The sequence below is a fragment of the Tyto alba genome, unplaced genomic scaffold, assembly GCF_018691265.1.
Source record: "Tyto alba isolate M040663 unplaced genomic scaffold, T.alba_DEE_v4.0 Super-Scaffold_7, whole genome shotgun sequence".
In the NCBI taxonomy this organism is placed as follows: Eukaryota; Metazoa; Chordata; class Aves; order Strigiformes; family Tytonidae; genus Tyto; species Tyto alba.
The window spans coordinates 40922075-40944321 of record NW_024881328.1 but is presented as its reverse complement, the minus strand read 5'-3'; the positions used below and the strand labels follow the sequence as shown (position 1 = coordinate 40944321).

Sequence of the window (22247 nt, the reverse complement as noted above, 5' to 3'; positions counted from 1 at the left end):
TTTCTCAAAACCTCCATTAGACTTTATTTAAAAGTTCTTTGTATAGACTTCCTGACACAGATTCCACAATAAAAATAAAATCCCCCTCCCACCCACCGCCCCCCCTGCCCAAATTGCTTTGCTTTGCATTTTATAAAACATACAACATCAGAAGAATGCCAGAGGCATCCTACACCACAATTTAAAAATTTGTTAACTGAGGCCTTGGTCCCAGCAGTGCATTTGCATTGGGAAACCGTGCTTCCTTTTCCTTGCTAGTTCAGTTGGCCACATATGTTACAAATGCATACAAGAGATCTAGTTTGAAATCTAATCCAGCAAAAGGAGAAAAAAATAAAAAAAAAAAATAAAAAGGAAGAATGAAAAATTGAACCACTTGTTTATCAGAATTAGATACTCTCTTACACGAAGGCTTCCCCTGTAAAGTTATGCTCAGTTATGAAAATGATAAAAGCAAGCATGTAACAGTTGCAGTGAATTTTTTTTTTTTTTTTGTCTCATTTTTACGGTGCCTTAGATAGGCAAACTCCCAGAATCAGAAAGAAAGGGTAATTTAGAGACGTGTTGAGAGACAATAACAATCTGCAATTAGGTAAATATTTGGTAATGTTGAAGCTATACAATATAACCTGGACACACGTAGCACTCAGTCCACAAACAGTTTAGCACCATATTGATAGGTCATGCAGCAAAACACTTTCTTCAAGGTTTGCTTGGAAGTTGAAAGCATGAAATAGTACAGTGCAAGGTAGTCTATACCCTTAGCTTCTATAGGGGTAAAGGTGGCAATGGCTGATGCTCCTGACTGTCTCAGAGGTATGTGTTGACAGGTCGCTGGCTCTATGTTCCTATCGTCGTCACCACGCCAGGGATGATGTTACCTGAAAAGGTTTGATGGAGAAAGAGAAAAATGAATGAGGTTATTGCCCACACGGAAAGCTGGGCAGGATACAGAAGGAGGATAAATGGGGTTCCTTGGCAGGACTTGCTATGGAGCCCAGACAACCACGAGCAGGATCACTAGAGCCATGGACTGGACTGGAAATGCCAGGGACCTGGCTGGCCCCCTCAACAGCCACGCGTATGCTGCTTACCAGGGACACAAACTTTTTCACATTCTTTTTGCGTGTTAAATCTGTTCTCGTTGCCTCCACAGCCGCCGTACCAGAACCGGGCGCAGCTCTTGGTTGCGGGGTCGTAGTACCATTTCAGCACAAAGTTCCTGCAGGTCCCCTCGTCTTTCTGCAGCCGGCAAATATCTGTGACTGCAGGTAAAAGCAGGAGCAAGAAGAGTCAGCAATAACACTCGTGGGTGAAATGCAGCCTCTCTGAATGTGTTTGCATGGCAGAGAAATGCCGGCGAGCAGGGCTGGCATGCAAGCTGAGGAAGGGCAACCATAGCATAGCCTTTGCACGTCTCCTGTGACTAAATCCCATCTCTTAGTTTGCAAAGAGAAGGTCTTCTTTTGGAGGTCACCAGCCCTGATCCACAAGCCCTCAGCCGTGTTGCTGTCATGCATCCGCAGAGCGATGCTGAGATGGAGGATGAGTGTCGCACAGGAGCAGTTGTCTGCAAACCCCCCTGAATTTGCAGGAAATGAGTTGGCAGCTCTCAGAACTGGGAGAGGACTGGCTGGGCTGCAAGCAAAAAAGTATTGGCACCATCGTTTTCTCATTAAAAATACTGTCTTCCCTTGAAAAGAGGAATCTTCTATGTAAAGATGCTCCTGGACCTACCACACACACTGCCCTGTGGCATCCTACGCCCCTTGCTGGGATATATATATATATAAATATATGTATATAAAAATAACAAAGTACTTGGATGTGTGGAAATGAAATTGTCAAATCAATTTTTTAAAATAAAGAAAGGTCTTACATTAGCCACTAATTTACTGTCAAGTCACAAACAAGGCATCCCTTGCACGCAGGGACGCAGAAGCAGCTCGTGCCACCACTGCTCTGCCCAGCGTAACCGTCAGCCGTCACACCTTGTCCTGGGAAAGCCTTGTTACTGTAGCCCCAAGTCAGGCCGACCCCAAGAATTTCTGATATCGTGCTCATTGCTGCCACTTATCAGCAGTATGGCTTCAAGATGCTGGTGTCCAGCCTTGGGCATGAGTAAAAATCATAAGACATCAGTCAAACAAGTAAATCAGTAAAACAGCCACCACAGAAAAACGAATGGGGGTGAGGGTGAGTCAGATAGACAAAGTGTGCAGTTCCTCTCACTAGAGTGGTATTTGCAACCAGGACCACTTTTTTAATTAAGAAAACAAACAAACAAAGAAAGTCCTTTACCTTCTTTTTTTTTTTTTTTTTTTTTTTTTTTTTTAAAGCAAAGTTAAATCAATGCATACAGAGTACACAGGCAATGACTGCTGGGGAAATTCAGGTCTTGAAGTTTCCTTCTGATAATCTCGTTTTAGAATCATGCCTTTTGTAAACTAGGTGCCAGAAACCAAGCCACTTAAAGGACTTGTCTGAAATGGTGGTTAACAGCCCCAAGCCTCCTGCAGTCCCCTTGTAATGACACAGGGCCCCCAGAAATAGCTCTTTGGTAACAGCAAAGGTGCCTGAACTAGCTGTGATCCTCAGACCACTCATGTGACGGCAGGGTTTTATGAGATCGAGAGCTCAATGCTGGTAAAAATAATTTTATGTTCACTGTTCTATGATTCTGCCTGTCCCAAGCAATAAGTAAAACAATTAATTGGCCACTAATTGCAAGGGGCTGAGAGATCTTACCAGGTCTCAGTTCTACCAGAAACACAGCCCCAACATACCAAGGAATGAATAGAGGAAAGAATATATAGATAGAGGGTGAATATATAAAAAGTTGCGTTTGCCAGCAAGTTTCTTTGGGGACTGATGAAAGCAAAAGCATACTAAACCCTTCTAAAGTTTTCACGGGAAGAAGGGCGCAGAAGATTATCCCTAAAATCCCGACTAGAAAGTAGGTCTTGGCAGCGGACCCCAGGGATTAAGAAAGCCCCGGCGGCAGGTTTAGATTAAAGGAAATTGCGGCTGGTGCTGGCGGCTGCCCAGAGCCCAGGAACGCTGCAGCGAGGCCGGATGCTCCCGGGATTAACACGGAAATGCCCAGGCCAGCGACACGGACCTTGCGCCCCAGCCACAGCTGTGCTTCTGGGTAAGACCCTGCCAAACGTCTAAACCCTTTCTGCCCGCTCATTTTAACCGCGGGTTTTGCCCGCTTCCGTCTGCTCCCCGTGGCGAGCGGCTGAGCAGATCGCTGCCGGAACACCGCTGTGGTCAAAGGGGTCAGGCTCAAGCGGTCCGTGCCGCGGGCGTGATGGAGATGGGGTGGTAGGTCTGAGCAGTGGGCTGACTGTTTAGATCGGAGGAGCTGGGAATATGTCCTTTCTGGGAGAGGAGACGTGTCTGAAGGGACGTTCCTGCCCGTTGTCCTGTTCTAAATGCAGCTTTTTGAAGCAGGATTTTTTTTAATCTCCATTTTTCCTTGGAACTTGAAATCAATAGCGAGCTTCCAATTCAGCTTTTCTTTTGGGCTCCTACAGCCAAAAGCTTCCCTGTGTCTTTGGCAGACTCTTTGCCTTTTCATATTCAGATATTTTTTTTCTTCAAAGTCCATCTCCCTTCTTCCCTGACTTCCAAAACACTGAAAGCCAGCAGATGTGAATACAAGAACGACTCTACCCCAAATCCTGCACACCCTTTTGGGAATCCAACCAGCAATCAAAACATTCAGCTGATGGGAGGTATAATACAATTTTTCTTTACAGCATGGGGTCTAGGCAGCCCAGCTTTGCCCCTACTTCATCCCCTTTGAGAGTGGAAGTAGCCTTCAGGATCAGCAGAAGCACAGGGAAATTAAACCACAGCTTTAGAGGCAGATCTGGCTTCAGGAAAGCTGCTGAAAATTCATTGGAATTATAATCTTCAGTTTTCCTGCCCTAATATTCGCCCCATGTGGGCTTGTGCCACTCTGGTTTCAGAGCGGCATCAAACACCACCTAGTAACTCCTCCAGCTGAGCCACTGGATGGCATTTTAACCAAAACCTTCCTCCCTACCAAAAAACCCAAGCCCAAAACACAATAAATGAAAGAAAATCTTATAAAAAAAAATTCAAAGAATTGATGGAGAACAAGAACTAGGGAGCTCAAATGTGTTTTGAGCTCAAAGGATGGGGACAGCCACCAGAAGGCAGGGTTTTAATTCATCCTGTGGAGAAAAATGGGCTTGGGCTCCTCAGTTGCACTTAGAGTTAATTTTGTCATGGCTAAATATATATATATATATATAATCAATAATTAAAGATTATCACAACATTCAAAAGGCTTCAAATGGGAGGTGGGTCTGGTGCACTTTTTTGCACCCAAAGAGCCCTAAGGTTTGGGAGACCAGCTCATTTCTCAGTGTTGCACCTGGCTTCAGTACCTGGTACGAGCTGAACGGAGAGCCCGACCCAACACCCAGCATTTTAAAAGCTGAGCTGCACGTGAACTTGTGTGTCTGTTTTTCCACGGTGGATTCAAGCTCTGGTTTTGCAGAAAATGAAAAGAGAATAAAGTGGTGAAGAGAGTGGGGTGGGCAGAGACACGAGCGTCCCTCCAGGGCCCCTCAATTGCTTTTCTTGACTATCTGCCCAGGGCAGGACGGCGCCAAGTTCATGAAATATCACTTTAGCCTGAACAACAGTTGCTGGAAACACCATCAAGGCATGTGATGATGATCAGAAGGGGCTGGTCTATGGGATGAGGCTAGCAGAAACACGTGCCCTCTGGAGAAAAACACATCAGGGAGGCTTCCCTGCTCTGTGAGGATGAAATCCTGCTCTACATTGAAGATAGAGGTTTTTGCACAAGCCATAGGCTGCTTCCTCTGGCTGAAAAGTCCTGAAACTGCAGCCAATGGACCTTTGTCCATGATGTCTGTTGGCAGCCCAGAAACTGCTTGCAATGTCCTTTTGCAAGCAGCTTCTGTCCCAGGCATCTCCGTGGCTGGTGGTGGCCTCCTCCTCGCTTGCCTGCATGTTTCTGCACTCACAGCTGGACCCGGGCTGCATCGCTGCCAGTGACAAAAATTCCCAAGTCTGATTTAGGGAGCCTAAAATACACCCAAGAAAATCAAATGGGTGGGAGGGGTCTTTAATTTGCCTTTCCAGACCCTGTCATGCCCCTGCGAGGACTAAAGCCCTGCCATTAGGTCCTAAACCTTGCTAGGTTTCCTAGGGCATAGGGCCCTGAAACACCACTGGAAGGGATAAGCTGCTATGGTAGCAAGGCTTTGCTGGGGTCAGGCTCCCATCCCAATCCCTTGCTGAACCAACAGAGGCGATTGCAAGTCCTTACTTCCTTCCCAGCTCTTGAAGAGGTTTGCAAACACAACCCCTTGAATCTCAGAAACTACTTGAGGCGAGGCGGTCATTGCCCTTTTCCTGTGGGCTCCTCCCTCAACTTTGTTTTTTTATCTTTTGGTGCAAAAGGAGAACATCTGCATACAAGTCCCAAGCCCCATGGAGTAATTTCCCATCCAGTGTTTCGGTTACAGGCAGTGAAATGTTTGCAATTCTTTGCATCTCAGCGAAGGCGCACTGCTGATGGGTGGCATTGGCTAGTCACGCAGGGACTACAGGAACTGCTTCGGGACCATGCTGCGCTCCAGTTAAGCAACCCCACGCTTTTCATGAAATCCAGCGTGTGATTTTGCCCTGTAGCTGTGGTTTGCACTCAGGTCATGCAAACACAACGTGTCCTGATGCAACAACACGCATGCAAGGTGACTTGCTCATGCAAAGCGGATGGTAGAGAATGGTCATGTCAAGGAGCAAATGAAAACCGAGTCAATACTACTGGTGATCTTGTATTGGACAAGCTTGGATGCATGCTATGAAATGATCAAGGTGAATTAATGGATTTGCATTGGTTTGTGACTACTATTTTTTGGGGCGATGTTACCTGATGATAGTCTTTTCTCAAGGGGTGGCTGCTGCATGGCTTTCTCGACTGCTGCTGGAGGAAAAAGTGTGTGGGTTTGGATTTTAAACGATTCTTTCTCTCTGATCCAAACATTATTTGACAATGTGATAAAATACAAAAGGATCGATCCCCATGTGGTACTTACATGTTTTTAAGCATTTGCTAAGGCACTCAGCTTCGGCCTCAAATCTATTGGCATTACCACCACAGCCACCATACCAACCCTGGCTGCAGATCTTGGTTTTGTAGTCAAAGAACCACACAATCTGATAGTCCTTACACTGCATGCCCATGTCAAAGTCCAGCAAGCAAGGGTCTGGCCAATCTGCATTTCAAAAGGTGCAAAGGTTAAGTGACTCTGAAAGGGTTAAAAGCTGAAAAAGCAAAGAGATTGAAAAGAAACAAAGCAAAAAAGCCCGGTACAGGACTGGTGGCATTTCCCTGTCTTGTGATTTCTCTCGCTGAATGCAAACCTTCCCCAGCCTCCAGCTTACCTCTCCCCACTCTTGGTTTCATTGTGCATCCAAGCCCCAAGTCCCTGGACCAAGGTGGTGGAAGCCCCTTACTCCCTGCTGGTGCACACAGGATTGGGCCCTCATACAACTCCCACCGTCTATTTTCAAAGCAATTTCTCTTGGCAGGAAGTTTCAATCCTTAAGTGTGGTTTTTTTTATCTCTAAAGGCAAGCCACACGTGGTAAACTTTAAGGCTTGATGAGGATTTAAACATATGTTCCCTTCCTGCCCAGAAATGATAATTTAGGTCCACATCTCAAAGTTTTTACTAGCAAAGATAAGCTATCCATGCTAGCAGATGCTTTGCCTCAATAAGGAGGGCAGAATGTGGGGCTTCCTCTGAGGTCCATTGGAAGATTTACGCATGGAAGCCTCCCATTCCATAGAGAACTAGAGAAGACTCGGCTAAACAACCCATCCCAAATCCCTTGTCCTGTTCAATGTCTTTAGCCTGTTGAAAAAACTTCAGAAAAAGCTTGAAAAAACATCCTCAGGGAATGTTTCCCCCAGATTGCCGGCCGCCATAAATCCTCGGGCAGAGATGTTTGCTGCAAGTGGGTCAACAAGAGGAGCTGAGATTGAGAGGTCTGCGTTGAAGCGCAGAGTGAGCACGCAGCACATCCATTTTCCTTTGGGCAGACCCACAGAAGCTTATACGGGCTGGCACACAAGGGGTTAAACAAAGCCAAGGGAGGTGGCGTGTGTCACCTGGTGGGGACAAGCCAGGTGGGAGGCTTGGAGAAGGGTTGTCAGTGCCAGGGGGAGGGACCAAATGAGTGGGAACGCATGGGAAGGGTGGGACATGCAGCAAGGCAGAAATTAGATGGTCCCTGCCTGGCACAAGGCCTTGGCCCCTCTGCTGAAGGAAGCTCTGGTGGTGCCACCAGCCAGGCAGGAGGGCCAGGCTCACCCCTTCCAACGCCAGCAGCCAGACCCCAACAGCAGCTCTGCAACGCTTTTTTGGCCCAACGCGCCGAGCGGCGGCAGAAGCAGCAGCAGCTCCCCGTGCTCTCAAATCACCTCGGGAAGAAAATGAGCCACAGTGCAAGCAAAGTGCTTAAAGGCAAAAACACGAGAGTGATGGTTCAGGGATGAGTTTTGGATGCCAGACTCGCTGTTGGTGCCTGCGACAGGGCTGTGCAGCTTTATGAAGGCTGAGAGCCCTGCCAGACCCTTGGAGGAAGAGTTGCTGCCTGGCACTTACAGTAACATTGAGTGTAATAGCGCCGATATAATGAGCTTGATGTCAACAAAAGCCATGAGATGACAGCTACAGTGATTATGGGTTATTAACACAGGTTAACGGGATTGACAACGGAGTAGGAACTTACAGCTTGCTCATTTAGCAGTTTACTACATACACCACTGGTGGCAGAGAAACAGGGAATGGGCAGATGGGTGAGCCTGGAGGGAGGTTACCAATTAGCCAAATTTATGCAAGTGTTCGACAGTAACTCCCCTGCAATCCCTGGCTGTTGGTCAAGACCTTGTTGAGACCTGTGTGTTAAACCAAGGAGCCAAGACCCATTCTTTGGCCCAACTGGGGACAGAAGTAGTGAGCAAGCATCAGGTGAGGTTCTGCTTCCACACCTGCATCTACACATGCCAGGGAGGCCACGGGGCACAGCCGGTTCATGGAGAGTGGCCAGCGCTTGGGCCCTGGATCATCTCCCATCCTCGTGATGGAAACAAGACCTGGTTTGAGTCAGCAACATGATCAAACAATTTCAGGGGGCTTTGGGTCCAGCATGGGGCAGAGATCCCAATGCAAGGCTCAGACCTGCATGGCCAAGGATGTCATGTAGGTCATGACCTGTTGGCTCTGTAAAGTGAAGGACTCACAGATCCTCTGGTCCCAGCAGGGCTCTGAGAAAGGATGGGCAAGGGGAAGTCTGGTACAAACATCCAGGCTCTTGCTAGGGGTCCTGGCAGAGTCCCCCAGCCCAGCGCTCCCACCACCACCCATACTCACCACTCTCAGGCCCTTCCAGCGGCTCGGTGTTGAGCATCATGTTGGCCAGGGACACCTTGGGCTGCGCCGGGGTCTCTGGGGAGAAGAAGCAGTGGGGTCAGCCAAGGGGAAGGGGGATCTGCAGCAGCACCCTCGGAGCAGCCATAAACAAATTCACTGGCCCCAGCTCCGGCACAGGGGACGCACACAAGTCGCAGGAGTCAGGTCTGGATCTGTTTACCCTAGCACATACATTTCAGAAATGTTTATTGGAGGCAGCTGACAGGATGAGTAATCCACAACCGCCCAGCCGCACGGGGACGGGTTCGCCTTGCTCTCCCCAGCCAGCCACTCTGCTGCACCTTCAGGCTCATCCTCGGGGGTGACTGTGGAGGAACGTCTCCAAGGCCCCACGAGACTCTGCTTTGGATGGCCCCTTCTCACCCCACAGCATGTAACTGGAGGGCTCAGGAGGAGCAGACGTGGCCTCGCTGCAGCCAGTTTAGCTTTGCTCTTCTGGCCTTAGAGAGGGCAGGGGAAAAAAGGCAATTTCCAGGGGAGCAAATATCCCATGATGCATCTCCTCTTGTTCCCCTGTAGCCCTCAAGGACTGTCCATGCATGGCACACCTCTCCTTGACCGTGGTCCTCCCATCACAGCCTCACTTCCCTCTAGGAACTATGTTATTGAGGACTGTCACCAGGGGAAGGAATCCCTTGTGATGGGAAGGAGAACATGGTTCATATTGCATCATACCCCTTTTCCGGGGCATCCTGTGGCTCATTTTCCATGGGGCTGGAGGTCAGGATGAGGCTGCAACCACAGGAAGGGTTGGATTTGCTTTTTTAGTGGAGGGTATGGGTGTGGGTAAAGGGGACAGTGCTACCCAGTGTACAGGTCAGAGCTTGTGGGCATAAGTGGCATCACCACTGCCTGCCCAGTTCATTCCCATTTGAGATTTACTCTATGGGAAATGCAGCCTTTCCAGTGCATTGAGAGATCCAACTCAGCACATGCAAGTGTTACTTCTACACATTGATGTCTTTTCTCAACATTTTTGTGGGCACATTTATTGCTCGCGAAGGTAAGAGACTTCAGACCTGATCCAAATCCACTGAAGCCAACGGAAAGGCTCTTTGTGGGCACTGAAACTGGCTCTGAACCACCAGAAGCAGCCAGATGCAGCACTGGCAGGACCAGCGCAAACTTCTCCATACCACCAAGTCAAGTCACCTCTTCACCAAATTATATATAAAAAAAAATTGGCTGTGTCTTAGTGAGTTTTGGCCATGCCAAAGGGTTTGGTGAGGTTTACATGTGATCTGTACACATGGAGCTTGGGTCCTGGAAGGACTAAATCCTCCGTTTAATCTCTTCTTTGTGGTTTGTTTTTTTTTTTTTTTTTTTTTTTTGATAATATAGAATGTGAAGCAGATAGGTGGCTATGAAAATGACAATTGGAAAAAAAAAGATTTTCTTGCTTAATTTGCAATCAGGCTGGACTGAATTTATTCTGTGTTAACCCAGTCTGACTCTTATTATTAATTACAGCAGTGCTGGCTGAACTCCACCAAGATCCATTGTGCAAGGCCTCCTGCACGCACAATAAGACAAACCCCACTCTGGGACTGGCTTTAATTCTCCCACAATCTGTGTCAATTTAACACCACTGAAGTGTCAACTTGCATTTGCCAAAGAAACACATTTGCAGCATTTCATAACTGGGTCCTGCTGCTGGTCTGGAGGACACCAGACATGCAATGCCACAACTGAGCATTGCCACGGCTGGGATTATTGGTACCGACTGATTCCCTGACCCTTACATGGGTGGGTTTTTCCATTTTTTATGTCCATTTTATGAAAAAAATAAATGTTTGTTTTCCCCAAGAGGTACTTACTTGTGCTGAATGTCCCTGCGTAGGTTACTTTGGGTTGGGATTTCTGGTAGCCAGTAATGACGACGAGGTATTTCTGTCCACTTCTGAGTCCTCGGATGACATGCTCAGTGCCGGTCAGGTTTTGCTTCTGCACGAGAGAGTGGTCATGCGCTAAGGTGATGGTGATATCAAAGGTGTAGGCGTTGTGTGGCTCGGGGCTGGCCCAGCGCAGCCTGGCACTGTTCTCGGTGACATCAGTGATCTGAATGTCGTGGGTCTTCGCTGCAATGCAAAATCAGAAGAAACGCTAAGCAAGGACTTGGAGAGGAAAGTGGCTCAGTGCTGCATGATCTCCTTCCCAGTCCACAACAAATACATTTGTCTGCAGCCTGTTGCGGCACATACAAACCAGGTTGTGACTTTGCTATCTCAAATACCGAACCCAGCACACTGCTTTTTTTTTTTTTTTTTTTTTCCCCATAGCCTAGATGATTTACCAAGTGGTTTATTCATTTTCCAATCATCTGCTGCAATCTATCAAATCATAGCAATTTTTTACACAGCTTGAAATGTGATTCCCAGCACAGCTTTCCCAACAACTGTGAACTTGTCTGGTCAGATCCTTCTCTAGGATGCAGTGGATTGACTGAACTGCTGGAGATCGTCTTAAGCAAAGCCTGCTTAAGATTGAACATAACTTTAGATGGGTCAAAGAAGCTATTAGGGAAAGGTTTTCATGATATAGCAGAGTATTGGATGAGACCTTTATAAATGCTGCCTGGGAGCAACAGTGGAGCAAGAAATACCCAGAAATGTTTGTTCCTCGCAAGCTGATGAAAGCATTAACCTTGCAAAAGGTGATTGCTTTTACTTATTGCTTTTTATTAATTATTTACGTGGGGACATGCATTCATTGACAGTTAAGCATCCCTGGGTTCCACACGTGTTCTTTGTTACTTGGTCAGCTAATGCAGAGCTGCCTGCACCTCCTTACAAAAACACATGGGAAAACCCTTTTACGTGAACTGTGCTCACATGAAAGAGCTTTAGCATTCCCCAATAGGTCTCCACACTGATTCAGTGCTGAGTTAACTGAACCAACTATTTGTATTAGCTGACAGAGAATTCAGACAATGCCACTGCATGAATCACCATAAATAGCAAAACGTAGCCAAGGGGTAATGCTGCAAGGAAAACCTAGAAAGCAAATGGGTCACACTAGAAAGGGAAGTGCTCTGTCGCTGTACTGCTGAGCTAGGCTGAAGATGACAGATTGTGCCGTGTTTAGATGTCCTGCTTGTGTTTTGTCTAGAGGTAGCCTGTCCCCCACCTGGTTTTGCACAAAATTCTCAGCATAAGTTGACAAAGCCTTAATCCCTCAGGGCAGATTGCCAGTTTTGCACCTAAAAACTTGTTCCCTCAAGCATGGAATTTGGCCTCTTAGTGACATTTCCCATAGGACTAATCCTCTTGGGGAGGAAGAAAAGCCACAGCCCTCTGTGGTACAGACAAGCAAGAGGCACCGCTCATGTTGGGGAGAGAGCCTTCCACGTACCGCCTTGTCTTCTCCTGCCGCTGGCCACGGTGGCAGCGGTGCTCGTGGTTGTGCGGCCGGTGGCTTTGGTGTGGGCAGCGGTGCTTGCCGCGCTCTGCGCCGTGGCATTCACCTGGCCCACGGTGCTGGCCGTGGTCTGGTCAGTGGCTCTGGTCTGGGCCGTGGTGCTGGCGGTGGTGGTTCTGGCGCGGGCGTTGGTGCTTGCCACAGACTTGATGCTCGCACTGACCGTGGTGGTGGCACTGAGGGTCCGGCCTACAGTCGCATTGGGTGCCACGTACCTGTCAAAGCAAAAGCAGCTGATAGGGCACTTTTTTTTTTTCTTTTTTACCCCCCCTCCCACTATATAAGGAGGATTTTGGAAGTGGAGAAGAGTTGACATAGAAACCATTGGCAAGACCCCCCCACCCCAAGGTCAACAGACCTGGTCATCTTTAGATATGCCCACATCCAAGCAGTGAAAAGTGCTGTCTGTCACTTGGGGTACAAGTCTGACTATACACCAGCTTTACACTCATAAGAGTGAATTAAGTAGATAGATCTGTAGCATGCCTGTTTTCAAGGGGCTCAACCTTCTAAACCCAGGACAGCTCTGGGCCAGAGATGACTGAGTCTTGGTAACATAAGCTTTCACTTCTGTTCGGAAAATATTAGGATATATCCTATGATGGATCCTGAATATTGGATACTCCAGGGCAGCCCAGCCTTTGAGAATAGCTCATTGAGTGGAAATCCCCAAATTAATAGCAATATCTGGAATTCCTGACCTGCACAATGGCACTACTATACACCTCCTTCACATCTTTTATACATATATAAATATGAAATTTAACCCAAACTTAAAATGTTGTGTGTACTTGTCTACCCTGATCTATTAGATATAACTGTTGTTATTTTGACACAGCACTAAAGGAGCTAGTAAAATGCTGAGAATCCCGATTGCTAGCACTGAAGGTACTTTTTCTTTCTTCTTCCAAACAGGGACTGGGAAGTGAAGACTTCTCCCCTAGGCAGGCTGTTAGTAAAGATCATTCTCTTGCAGACACACCACTACGTACAGTGCTTTGTCCCCGTCATGCCCTGGGCTCTGGCTCTTGGCTTGCTGATCACTCTGGAACTGCTCGCACTGTTTCCTTATCTCTGGAGACAGGTAGAAAGCAAAGTCGCCTGGAGACAGAGAGAGCCCGACATGAAACACTGGTGGTTACCTATCAACAGCACATTACATATATTTCTTCTTGATTTAAAAACCTCTCTTCTCTTTTTGCTAACTCTGACAAAAGGTATGGAATATCTCTTTGACCTTTGGTGTGGTTACTGCAGCATCCTGGGCTGGGAGATTTGTTATTCCAATTTACAAACATAAGAGCAGTAACTACAAGACACCAGAGGGCTGTTTGTCTTAGTCTGTCACATGTAAACAACCTTCTTATAACAAGGCACTTTCAACAACACAGTTAATATTTTTTTAATAGTTAGGATTAAGTTTCCAGGAAGTGGTAAATGGAAAAAGCAAATTAAGAAAACCTAAACATTTATTTCCAGGGCAAGATGTGTTCATGTTTGCTTCCTATTTAGTGCAAGACATTCCTGAATCAGTGGTTTATTAGCCCTGTAGAATGATTTTTAGGACCTTTTTGATAAAATTATCTCTCCTAGAAAAGACCCACTTCTTGTTCTTGCTGACCAGATCTGTTTAGGATCTCTGGCAGCTGGCTCTAGCTGGAGATCCAGCCTGGGGTCTCTAGCTAAACCGAGACGCAAATTTTCAAGGCACAATCTGCACATCCCAAACACAGCAGCATTATTTAACCCTGAGCAAAGAATCCTGTTCATCTAGTTCTTAAATCTGCATACCACAACTCCAGATTGCTCAGCCTGAGCCATCCAAATGCCTGCTAGGTGTGACCTTTATGCTGAAGTTGGGAAGAAAGATTTGCTGGGTGTGCAGGGAGCTGTGGGGGAGTGTTAGCAGGCTGCTGGGCTGCAGAGGGTCAAGAGTCCCAGCAGGACCAGACCCTATGGGACATGTTGCAGATGTGACCAGCAAGCCAGGCAGAATTAAGTCAGAGCCCACAGGTGAACCCACAGAGACCAAGTCAAACCAGATTATGGAAGTGCAAACTCTACTTGGCAGACCAACAGACAGCATGGGATGGGGAATACAAAGTGAACAAAACACAGACATATTTAAATATGTAGACTTATGAGCAGCAACAGACCAAACAGTACAGAATATATAAAAAGAGATTAACTTCAGTGGGCCACAGTGCCCAAAGAAGTAGTCAGGCTAGAGCCCACCCAGACAACAGGCAGGTAGACCAAGCCCGGCAGATTAACCCCTCTGAGGTCACATGTTGTCCCTTCCATAATACTTTGGCTGTAGGATGTCATACTTACTTCTGATAAAAGATGGCAGCAGCCTCCCAAAGCGTTGTAAGGGTTCTTCATGAAGCTCTCCTACTTTATCAACCAGCTTGAAGAACACATCGTTTGGCTCACTAGCTAGGCTGTAGATATTCTTGGCATTCACCTTCCTGCCAATGCCCAAGACAACAAAGAAGTACCCTTTGCATTTTGCACTGGTAACAACCTTCTGCAGGTACTCAAGTTCTTGTTTATTCACTTTTCCGGTCATCATCAGAACTATGACTTTTAGATCCCGAGGATTTGGTGCACTTTCAAAAATATGAGACACTGTGTGTTCAATTGCACTTGCTATAGCCCTTGTGCCATGGAGCTGGGTCATTTGCTTCTGAAGGTAATTAATAATCTTCTCTTTGGATCCATAATCAGTTAGTGAAAACTCAGTTTTTACTGGTGGGAAGCTTGAGTTGGTTTCATATTCATAAGGAGCTTGCTGGAGAACTGCCACTCTTGCGTGGTGTTGAGATACTTTTGGCTCAGAGCTGATTTCCAGGTTACTTACAAGGTAGGAAATGTACTTCTTCAACTCGCTGAACTGCAGAGGGGTGGTGGACTCTGAGCTATCCATGATGAAGGCTATGTCAGTGTCTATATCTGTTGGGGCTGACCTTCTGTCTCTGAATGTAGGTCTCTGACTACCATAACCACAGGCGGGATCAGGGTCACACACATCTAGGGAAGAAATACAGTAGGTTTCACCAGGAGGAACTGAATATGACCTTCCCTTGTCATTGTAAAAATCTCTTGTGTCATATGAAATACTATCAAGCCATGGACATTCACTGGTCCATTACTTGATACCAAAGTCATTTAATCCCAAAACACATTTAGTTATGCACTTAGTAATTTTATGTGCTCCTTTGTCCAGAGGGATCCCTGAAGTGCTCTGTCATAAATGGCAGAAGGCCATATTTTAGAGCATTGCGCTATCGATATTTGGGCTGTAAAAGTGGGAACCAGCCAAAAAAGGAGCTTCTCTCTACAAAGTGGAGAACACCCATCAAGCCTCATTCACAACGCCTATGTTTTCTGCTCAACCTAAGAATATGAATCCCTTGTCTTCAGCAGCAAAAGGGCTGACTCCCAACTGGTCTTCCCTTCTGCATCACTGACAACCGACTGCTGCGCGACCAGAAGGATTTGGCACTGTGTAGGGGAGAAATTGGATGCTTTACCCAGACAAATATGACAAGTCAAGAGCCTCCGGATAGTTTCATTCAGCTGACTGCCACCGGTTGGAAGAACAATTGCATGTCCAACTGCTGTGTTGTTGATCTGGTTAGATGCAAACAGAAAAACATGGTGTTAGTAATGCTGCCTTCTGTTATTTTTAGCTCGAAGTAGGGGAGGGCAATCCACAACTCTAAGAGATGCTCTACTCAGAATGCTGCTTTTGGTGGATCCCACCTGGCGGAGCCTAATGCCCCCAGCATCAGTTAGTGGGACTAGTTTAGAGACATAAACTCCAAGAAAAGGGTCAAGTACTAAAACCACTGCTCAGTGTGCTTATCTGGGGATTCTCTGTTGCATTAAATTTCTGTATGTCCACTCTCCCACTGCCAACAAAGCTACCGTCCCACTCTTTGCCTTTCTGTCAGACCTTTCTCGCTATGGGGACTGTCTTTTCTTCTGTTTCATACCACACCTGGCACCCTGGACCCATGGACTGGGAAACAAATGACTCATCATAACCTCAGTAGCATTTCACAGCATACGCCGCGCTTTGGATTTCTCTCCTAACAGACATGATGGACGAATTTGGCCCTCAATGCTTTCTCAGCACTAAGCACTTGAAAGTCCTGTGGAAGCCAACCACTGCCTGTAGGAGCAAACACCATCAACCTCCCCTGCAAACCAGACTGAGATCATGAGCAGAAGATGAAAGAGGTTGAATGACCCCAACCTCCAGAGCTCTTGTGAGAACTGGGTCCTGCCTGCTGGTGAGGAACACGGGCATGACCCCAGCATCGTAGAGTTTCAGCACGGCATCATTGAGCTGTGGGGAGGCTCTCGTGTCTCCATTGCTGAAAAAGACTGCCACCTTCCTCATAAGGAAGCCGCTTCGGGCACGCTTGAAGGTATTCCTGGCCACGAAGGACATGGCAGTCTCCAGGCTGCGTGGCTTCGTGGTCAGGGTTGCCTGGAAGTTTTCAATCTGCTGGAGGAGACTCGATTTCTTCCTGGCATCAGCAAAGCGGATCTCTGTGGTGACCTCATTGTTGTAGGTGACCAGGGCCACCCGGGCACCCCGAGGACAGTTGCTCTCAGCAATGGTTAAGTTGTTGACCACTCTGATCACCGTTTGCTTCATCCTGTTGAAAACATCCCTCACAACCCCTGAGGAGGTGTCGATAGCGAAGGCCAGCTCAGTTGGGAAGACAGGGCACTCCTTGGGACCTGCCAAAAACGTGCATTGGGAACACATAGTGCCCCAGATAGTTGCCAGGGCTCAAGGACCACGTCCTTGGCAGGGGTAAATCATTCACACCATGCATGAGGGGAGACCAACAATTCTGTCACATAGTCACACTGGGGTTTAAAGGACTGAGGGTGACTTACCATAACAGCAAGCTGTGGAAAATATGGGGGGAAAAAAGGCAGTTTGATCAGTACATTCGTGTAACATGATGGGCATATAAGGATAGAGGCAGGGAATTAGCAAAGCACTGAAGTACTCACGGCATTTGTCTTTGATGTTCCGCACAAGCGTACATTGCTTTAGAAAGTAAAATGAAAGAGAGGGAGAAAGAGGGGAAAAAAAAAAAAAAAAGAGATATGTGACACAGCCAACAAAAGAGTATTTAAAAACAAGAGAGAAATTATGTCAAACTTACATCTCTGGATTCTCCTTTATCTCCTTTAAGTCCCTGTTTAAAAAATAAAGAAAAATTGAGTGCAATGTATATTTTCAAGGTGCCCCGTGAACCCAATTGTAATAATTATTTAACCACGGGTCATGCAGAAGCTAAGGGAAAACCTGTCTGTTTTCAGTTGTGTTTCCAGCAACAGGGGGAAAGGTTTTCCCATGTGAGGAGTAAACCTAGCTGAGGCCAAACCCAAGAGGGACATTTACGGTGCTCTACGTTCATGTGCAAAGCAAGCCAAGTCACCTTGGCCTTTCTAGGGTGCTCTGTTCCAGTCAGATTTGATCACAGACCATATCCTGTGTGGGGTGATAAATGATAAAGAGCTTCGAGCTTCCCGGAAGGAGCTTGAATTGGCAAAGTGCCTTGGGGAAACCCCAGTGCCGGACAAAATATTGCCTCTTGACTTTTTCCTTCTGCTGTGCATTGCAGTTTGAGGACATGTGAATATTTATCAATGATAAACAGCTAGTTAGGAATTTATAGAGATGCATCCAAGACAAACACAGAGGAATTTGCCCAGCTTGAAATCAGCAGATGGTGATGGGCGTATTTTCAACCCCTGGTACCAACAGGGACCACCACATTTCTCAGAGAAGCAATCATGAGTCTCTCCAGGGGGGAAGCCAGAAGCTCTGTCAGCAATGCAATGAACACTTACAGATGGTCCAGGGTATCCAACCTCTCCTTTCTGACCAGGTGTCCCAGGATCTCCTGCATTTCCCTAGAGAGAGAGAGGAGAGAAATCCTCACCATGAACATCTGCAGGAGGACTCCCGGGAGAATGGATCAACACTTGGGAGAAAAGATGTGTTCATCTTTCAGGCTGTTCATGCAGAAGAGAAAAATTGTGTCATGGCCCAACTTACTCTGCGTCCTCTGTTTCCTTTAGGGCCAGGGCCTCCAGCACCACCACGATCACCAGGTCCACCCTAGTTGGGGAAAAACACAAACAGTAGCTCTAAATCTGCACAGGACCATAGGTAACAGCTACATTGCTTGGAAACTGAATGCATAGCTCACGGGCTGCACCATACCTTGGGCCCTGGGTAGCCTATGAAGCCACGTTCTCCCTGAAAAAAGATAAAGGTTTATTTTAATATGTTTTAGCAAATGAACCTGCTTCCACAGGCAGTCTGTAACAGCTGAAGGAACTAAATGATGGAGAGAAAAGAGAGAGGAAGAGAGACTTCAAATTCATTTTGCAATTTTGTTCCTCGTATGATTAATAAAAAGCAAATATAAACTCTTTTTTAGGTCTGGTTGCTCCTCTAAGGATAATTTCAACTGTAGAGGAGCTGTCAGAGAAGCTAGCCTATTGTTTTCAAAGTCCCGTGAACATTCATGGGGATCTCTGGTTAAAAGGCACAAAAAAATTATGCTTCCTCCTTGGAGAAGCTGTTTTACATAGGCAAAACCAAGACAAAGGCAGAGGGGAAAGGTCTGAAGAGTCTTGCATGATTTTCTCATCAGAGTACACATAGGGCTGATTTTTGTCCCTGTATGAATCTGATTTCATCCAATCTCTGCCCCCGCCCATCTGCACTAGAGACCTTGGCTACTTCCTTGTCCTTGGTAACTCATGTTGGTAGATGGGCGTGCTGAGCATAGACTTACCTTTCTGCCTTTAGGACCTGTGCCACCAATTCCATCTCGTCCATCATCACCCTAAAATTGGAAAGCCAAAGTCATTAATATGCAGTCCTATGTGAATAGCTTAAAACTCACAGATTCAGCAGCATCAGTAGAAAGAACCCACTGATGCCACAGGCCTCTGAGAACTCCTTCTATAGATGAAATTATTACAAGAATAACAAAACACAAAAAGGTGATGCCAAAACTACAATTAAACTACTACTACTACTACTGAATTACAACCTGCTTAGTATACACATATAATGTGTAAAACCCAGGTGGAAGTCAGTAATGGGGAGCAGGTTAGGAGGTCAATCAATGTTAGGTGTGCACTTAAAGCTCTGTCTGACCCAAGCTTGTCCTCTCTTGCTTTACACAAACCATTTTTAATTCAGTTGGCTCCTCGTTATACAGAGTAATGAGAATCAGGCACCACAAGAGTGCTCACTTAGTCCATACGTCCTATTTATAGGTTACTTTGGACTAGCACACAGGGTCAGCTCAGGGTCTACCCGAGCCTCACGCAATGAGCTGGAACAAGGCCAAGCAACTCTGGACAGCCTCTGCCCTGCAAACTGATCTCCAAGATGTTAAAAGTCACTTTTCAACTGAATATTTCACCTGCTTGTAGGGACTACCATTACCAAATATGCTCATGTCAGGTGAAGACATAAAGCTGATTTCCCACTCTTGTATTGTACTATGGAGGATGCAAGGTCCATAGTGGAGCTAAACCTTCTGTGCCCATTTGCCACAGGAGAGGGATCAGCCCACCATCCTTAAAGGTGTGAGTGTGTGGCCACACTTACCATCTCTCCTCGTGGACCCTGCTGTCCATTTGCCCCTTTGGGTCCAGGGTTTCCAGGCTCACCCTGAAAACAGGAGCATCTGTTAAAGCATGTGCTGAAACTCCAGGCAACTCTGAGCCTTTCCCACCCCATCAGCACTGGTTTCTTTACATAGACCAGTCTGCAGTGGTCCTTGCAGCAGAAAGTCATGACTGGACCTCAGCGGTCAGCAATGCTACAAAATGTTTGCTCTTTAGTGGGACCTTTAGTGATTTTAGGACAGCTGAGCAATGGGACATGAGAGATCAGCCAGCTCCCACCACAGGATAGTGTTTGCTTTTTATAAACACTGCAAAAAGAAAAAGCTCCCAAGCTTTGGAGATTTTGCCGGTACAAATGGACAGTGGAGCAGCCATGGAAGTGAACCAATGTGTGTGGTGAATCTGGAGAGATAAAACCATACAGAGGGTCTGGAGAGATCCAGCACAACCACCTTCCCATGTGGGCATGGACTGAGAATCTGCCCTGGAAAATTATGTGGGGATCTCCATTACACAAGTACTTTTGCCTCTCTGTTCAATGAAACAGGAGCCTAATGAAACAACCAGAGCACAGACCTCGCTCTACTCCACACTGTGCAAGCCAATGAAAATGAGCTAATTTCTCTCCAAGAGGTTCATCTCAAGTATTTTTTTAAGCTCATTCCTATCCAGCAGCTTTTCGCTGCTGTTTTAGCTGCTGATGCCCAATACCCATGAAGACATACCTTTCGTCCCAGGGGACCTATCCTGCCCCGCTCTCCTGGGTTTCCTGGTAGTCCACCACCAGCCTGGAACAGGAAGAGATAGAGGCATGTTGGCAACATGTCAAGAAAACGGAGTGCCAGAAATGAGGGGATTAGGTGACCATAGAAATCATAGGGCTGGTGCCTATCAAAGCACCTCAGGAAATTCAGAAGTCTAATTCATTGTTGGGAAGAGTGCTGAAGGAGCAAGTCAGCTCAATGCAAATGTCAGCAGCAACTTACACTGTCTCTAGAGAACCCCTCTGGGTAAGGTACAAGCAGAAGAGGCAAAATCCTGCTCAGGATGGGAAAATGCAAGATGTGTCTGGCTTTATGGCCACAAATCTTGGTGGAGTGTGCAGCAGGAGGGAGAAATAAACACATGGGGGGTCCCTGGCAATCATATGAGATGGTCATGCTCTGGCTTCAGAGGCTGAAACATCACGGAGGGTGCCCCGCCAATCACTCAGGGATGCTCTTCAATTAAGCTTGCAAATCATAATGGGCCAAATGGTGAAGTCCTGACCATTTTGTGGTTGCTTTTAACTCTTTCTCTTCTGCAACTCCTCATCAAAAAATCTTTAACATAAGTCAAGAGGAGAATCATACTGAAAGAGTGTGTAATAAGAGAGCTAAACAGAGTTGGAGCCCTGGGGAGGGGTTGGAAATGGAAAGACACATCAGCTGTGTCTTATTAGCTCAGCAAGATGTTCTTGCTGAGCATAGATGGGTAAATGGTTGAGAAGGAGCAAAAGGGTTTACCCTGGGTCCAGGAATGCCCTGCTCTCCTCTTATGCCTGGCGTGCCAGTCTGGCCAGACGGACCCTGTGTGGGGAGAAAAGAGAGACTGTCAGCACACATGGGCAGAAGTACATCAAGATTGCAAGGAAAAGCAAGTGCTACAGCACCCAAGAGATGGTTTTCAAAGATGTCACACCTTGGGTGGTGTGAATACAATGGCAGGCTTGATGTCCTGGGGCATGACAGCCAAGCCACAACTCACCCAGAAATACCTAAATTCCGACAGTCCTCGCTGCTGAGACTCTTTGAGGAGGTGGCTGTGGTAAGTAATGTAACAGTATCATGAGGTAAGACATTTACTTTGCTGTAAGATCACTGACCTGTGGCCCTCTCATGCCTTGTTCTCCAGCTGGTCCCGCTTGACCGAGCGAGCCCTTGGTACCCTTGAAGTGTAAAATAGGACAATGCAGGTTAGCATGGGGGGATGTGGTCAACACCAAGGGGAGGGAAAGGAAATCTCAGGGCGTTTACAGGGGCATAAAGAGCCAGGAAGAACAGTTGTTTGGGTTTTTTTTGCAGAATATTGTTATAGCAGAGAATGAGCACAAAGCTGGCTGGGTAATTTGGTTCCTGCCCCCCATTATGCTGCTCCAGCAGGACATGGAGCCCAAGCATCTGACCAGGGAACGCTGCAGAGGATGGGCAGCCCCAGGCACAAGGACAGCTGGTTCTGCACCAAGTCCAGCAAGGAGCATACAGGGAGATGAATCTGAGGAGGAGGAGGGATACTTGGAGGAGAGAGGAGGCCAAGAGGAAGAAGCAAAGCCTGCATGTCTCTTCTCTTGGCACACCCCTCTGGGTGCTGTGGCTGACTGGCTGGTGGCATGGCAGGAGCCCCAGGTGTCATCCTCTTTACCACTTACCTTAATGCCTATCTGTCCCCTTCGTCCTGCCATACCCTGCAAAGGAAGAAATAATGACACTCGTTATGCATGTAAGCAAATGTTTCTCTATTGCTTTTAAATCTGTGTATTGCTGCTTCTCTTAGTCCAAAATTATGTTTGAATAAACTCCTGGGGAGAGAGAAATCCACAGGGCCAGCTCTATTAAATCAAACTTTGGCATGTTTTTTCCTCCTTTGCATGCCC

General features: G+C 46.9%; 1 protein-coding gene across 10 annotated transcripts in view; it reads right to left on the bottom strand.

The window, feature by feature from the left end:
* The window catches only part of COL6A3 (collagen type VI alpha 3 chain), a 64048-nt gene continuing 41801 nt past the window's right edge, over positions 1 to 22247 (bottom strand). For 7 of the 10 annotated variants that reach the window (XM_033010735.2, XM_033010737.2, XM_033010736.2 and 4 more), the window contains 23 exons: positions 22023 to 22058; positions 21480 to 21542; positions 21121 to 21183; positions 20341 to 20403; positions 19596 to 19658; positions 18769 to 18819; positions 18189 to 18224; positions 18021 to 18083; positions 17813 to 17875; positions 17122 to 17154; positions 16967 to 17003; positions 16847 to 16858; positions 16191 to 16684; positions 15463 to 15562; positions 14261 to 14959; positions 12919 to 13027; positions 11861 to 12141; positions 10327 to 10587; positions 8450 to 8524; positions 6108 to 6287; positions 5942 to 5995; positions 1095 to 1265; positions 1 to 881 (listed from right to left, as the gene is read on the bottom strand). In XM_033010735.2, the coding sequence (XP_032866626.2) occupies positions 841 to 881; positions 1095 to 1265; positions 5942 to 5995; positions 6108 to 6287; positions 8450 to 8524; positions 10327 to 10587; positions 11861 to 12141; positions 12919 to 13027; positions 14261 to 14959; positions 15463 to 15562; positions 16191 to 16684; positions 16847 to 16858; positions 16967 to 17003; positions 17122 to 17154; positions 17813 to 17875; positions 18021 to 18083; positions 18189 to 18224; positions 18769 to 18819; positions 19596 to 19658; positions 20341 to 20403; positions 21121 to 21183; positions 21480 to 21542; positions 22023 to 22058 (3048 nt within the window). In that variant the 3' untranslated portion in view covers positions 1 to 840. The remainder of the gene's footprint in view (positions 882 to 1094; positions 1266 to 5941; positions 5996 to 6107; positions 6288 to 8449; positions 8525 to 10326; positions 10588 to 11860; positions 12142 to 12918; positions 13028 to 14260; positions 14960 to 15462; positions 15563 to 16190; positions 16685 to 16846; positions 16859 to 16966; positions 17004 to 17121; positions 17155 to 17812; positions 17876 to 18020; positions 18084 to 18188; positions 18225 to 18768; positions 18820 to 19595; positions 19659 to 20340; positions 20404 to 21120; positions 21184 to 21479; positions 21543 to 22022; positions 22059 to 22247) is intronic. The other 3 variants (XM_033010738.2, XM_033010740.2, XM_033010741.2) reach the window with 3 other exon arrangements.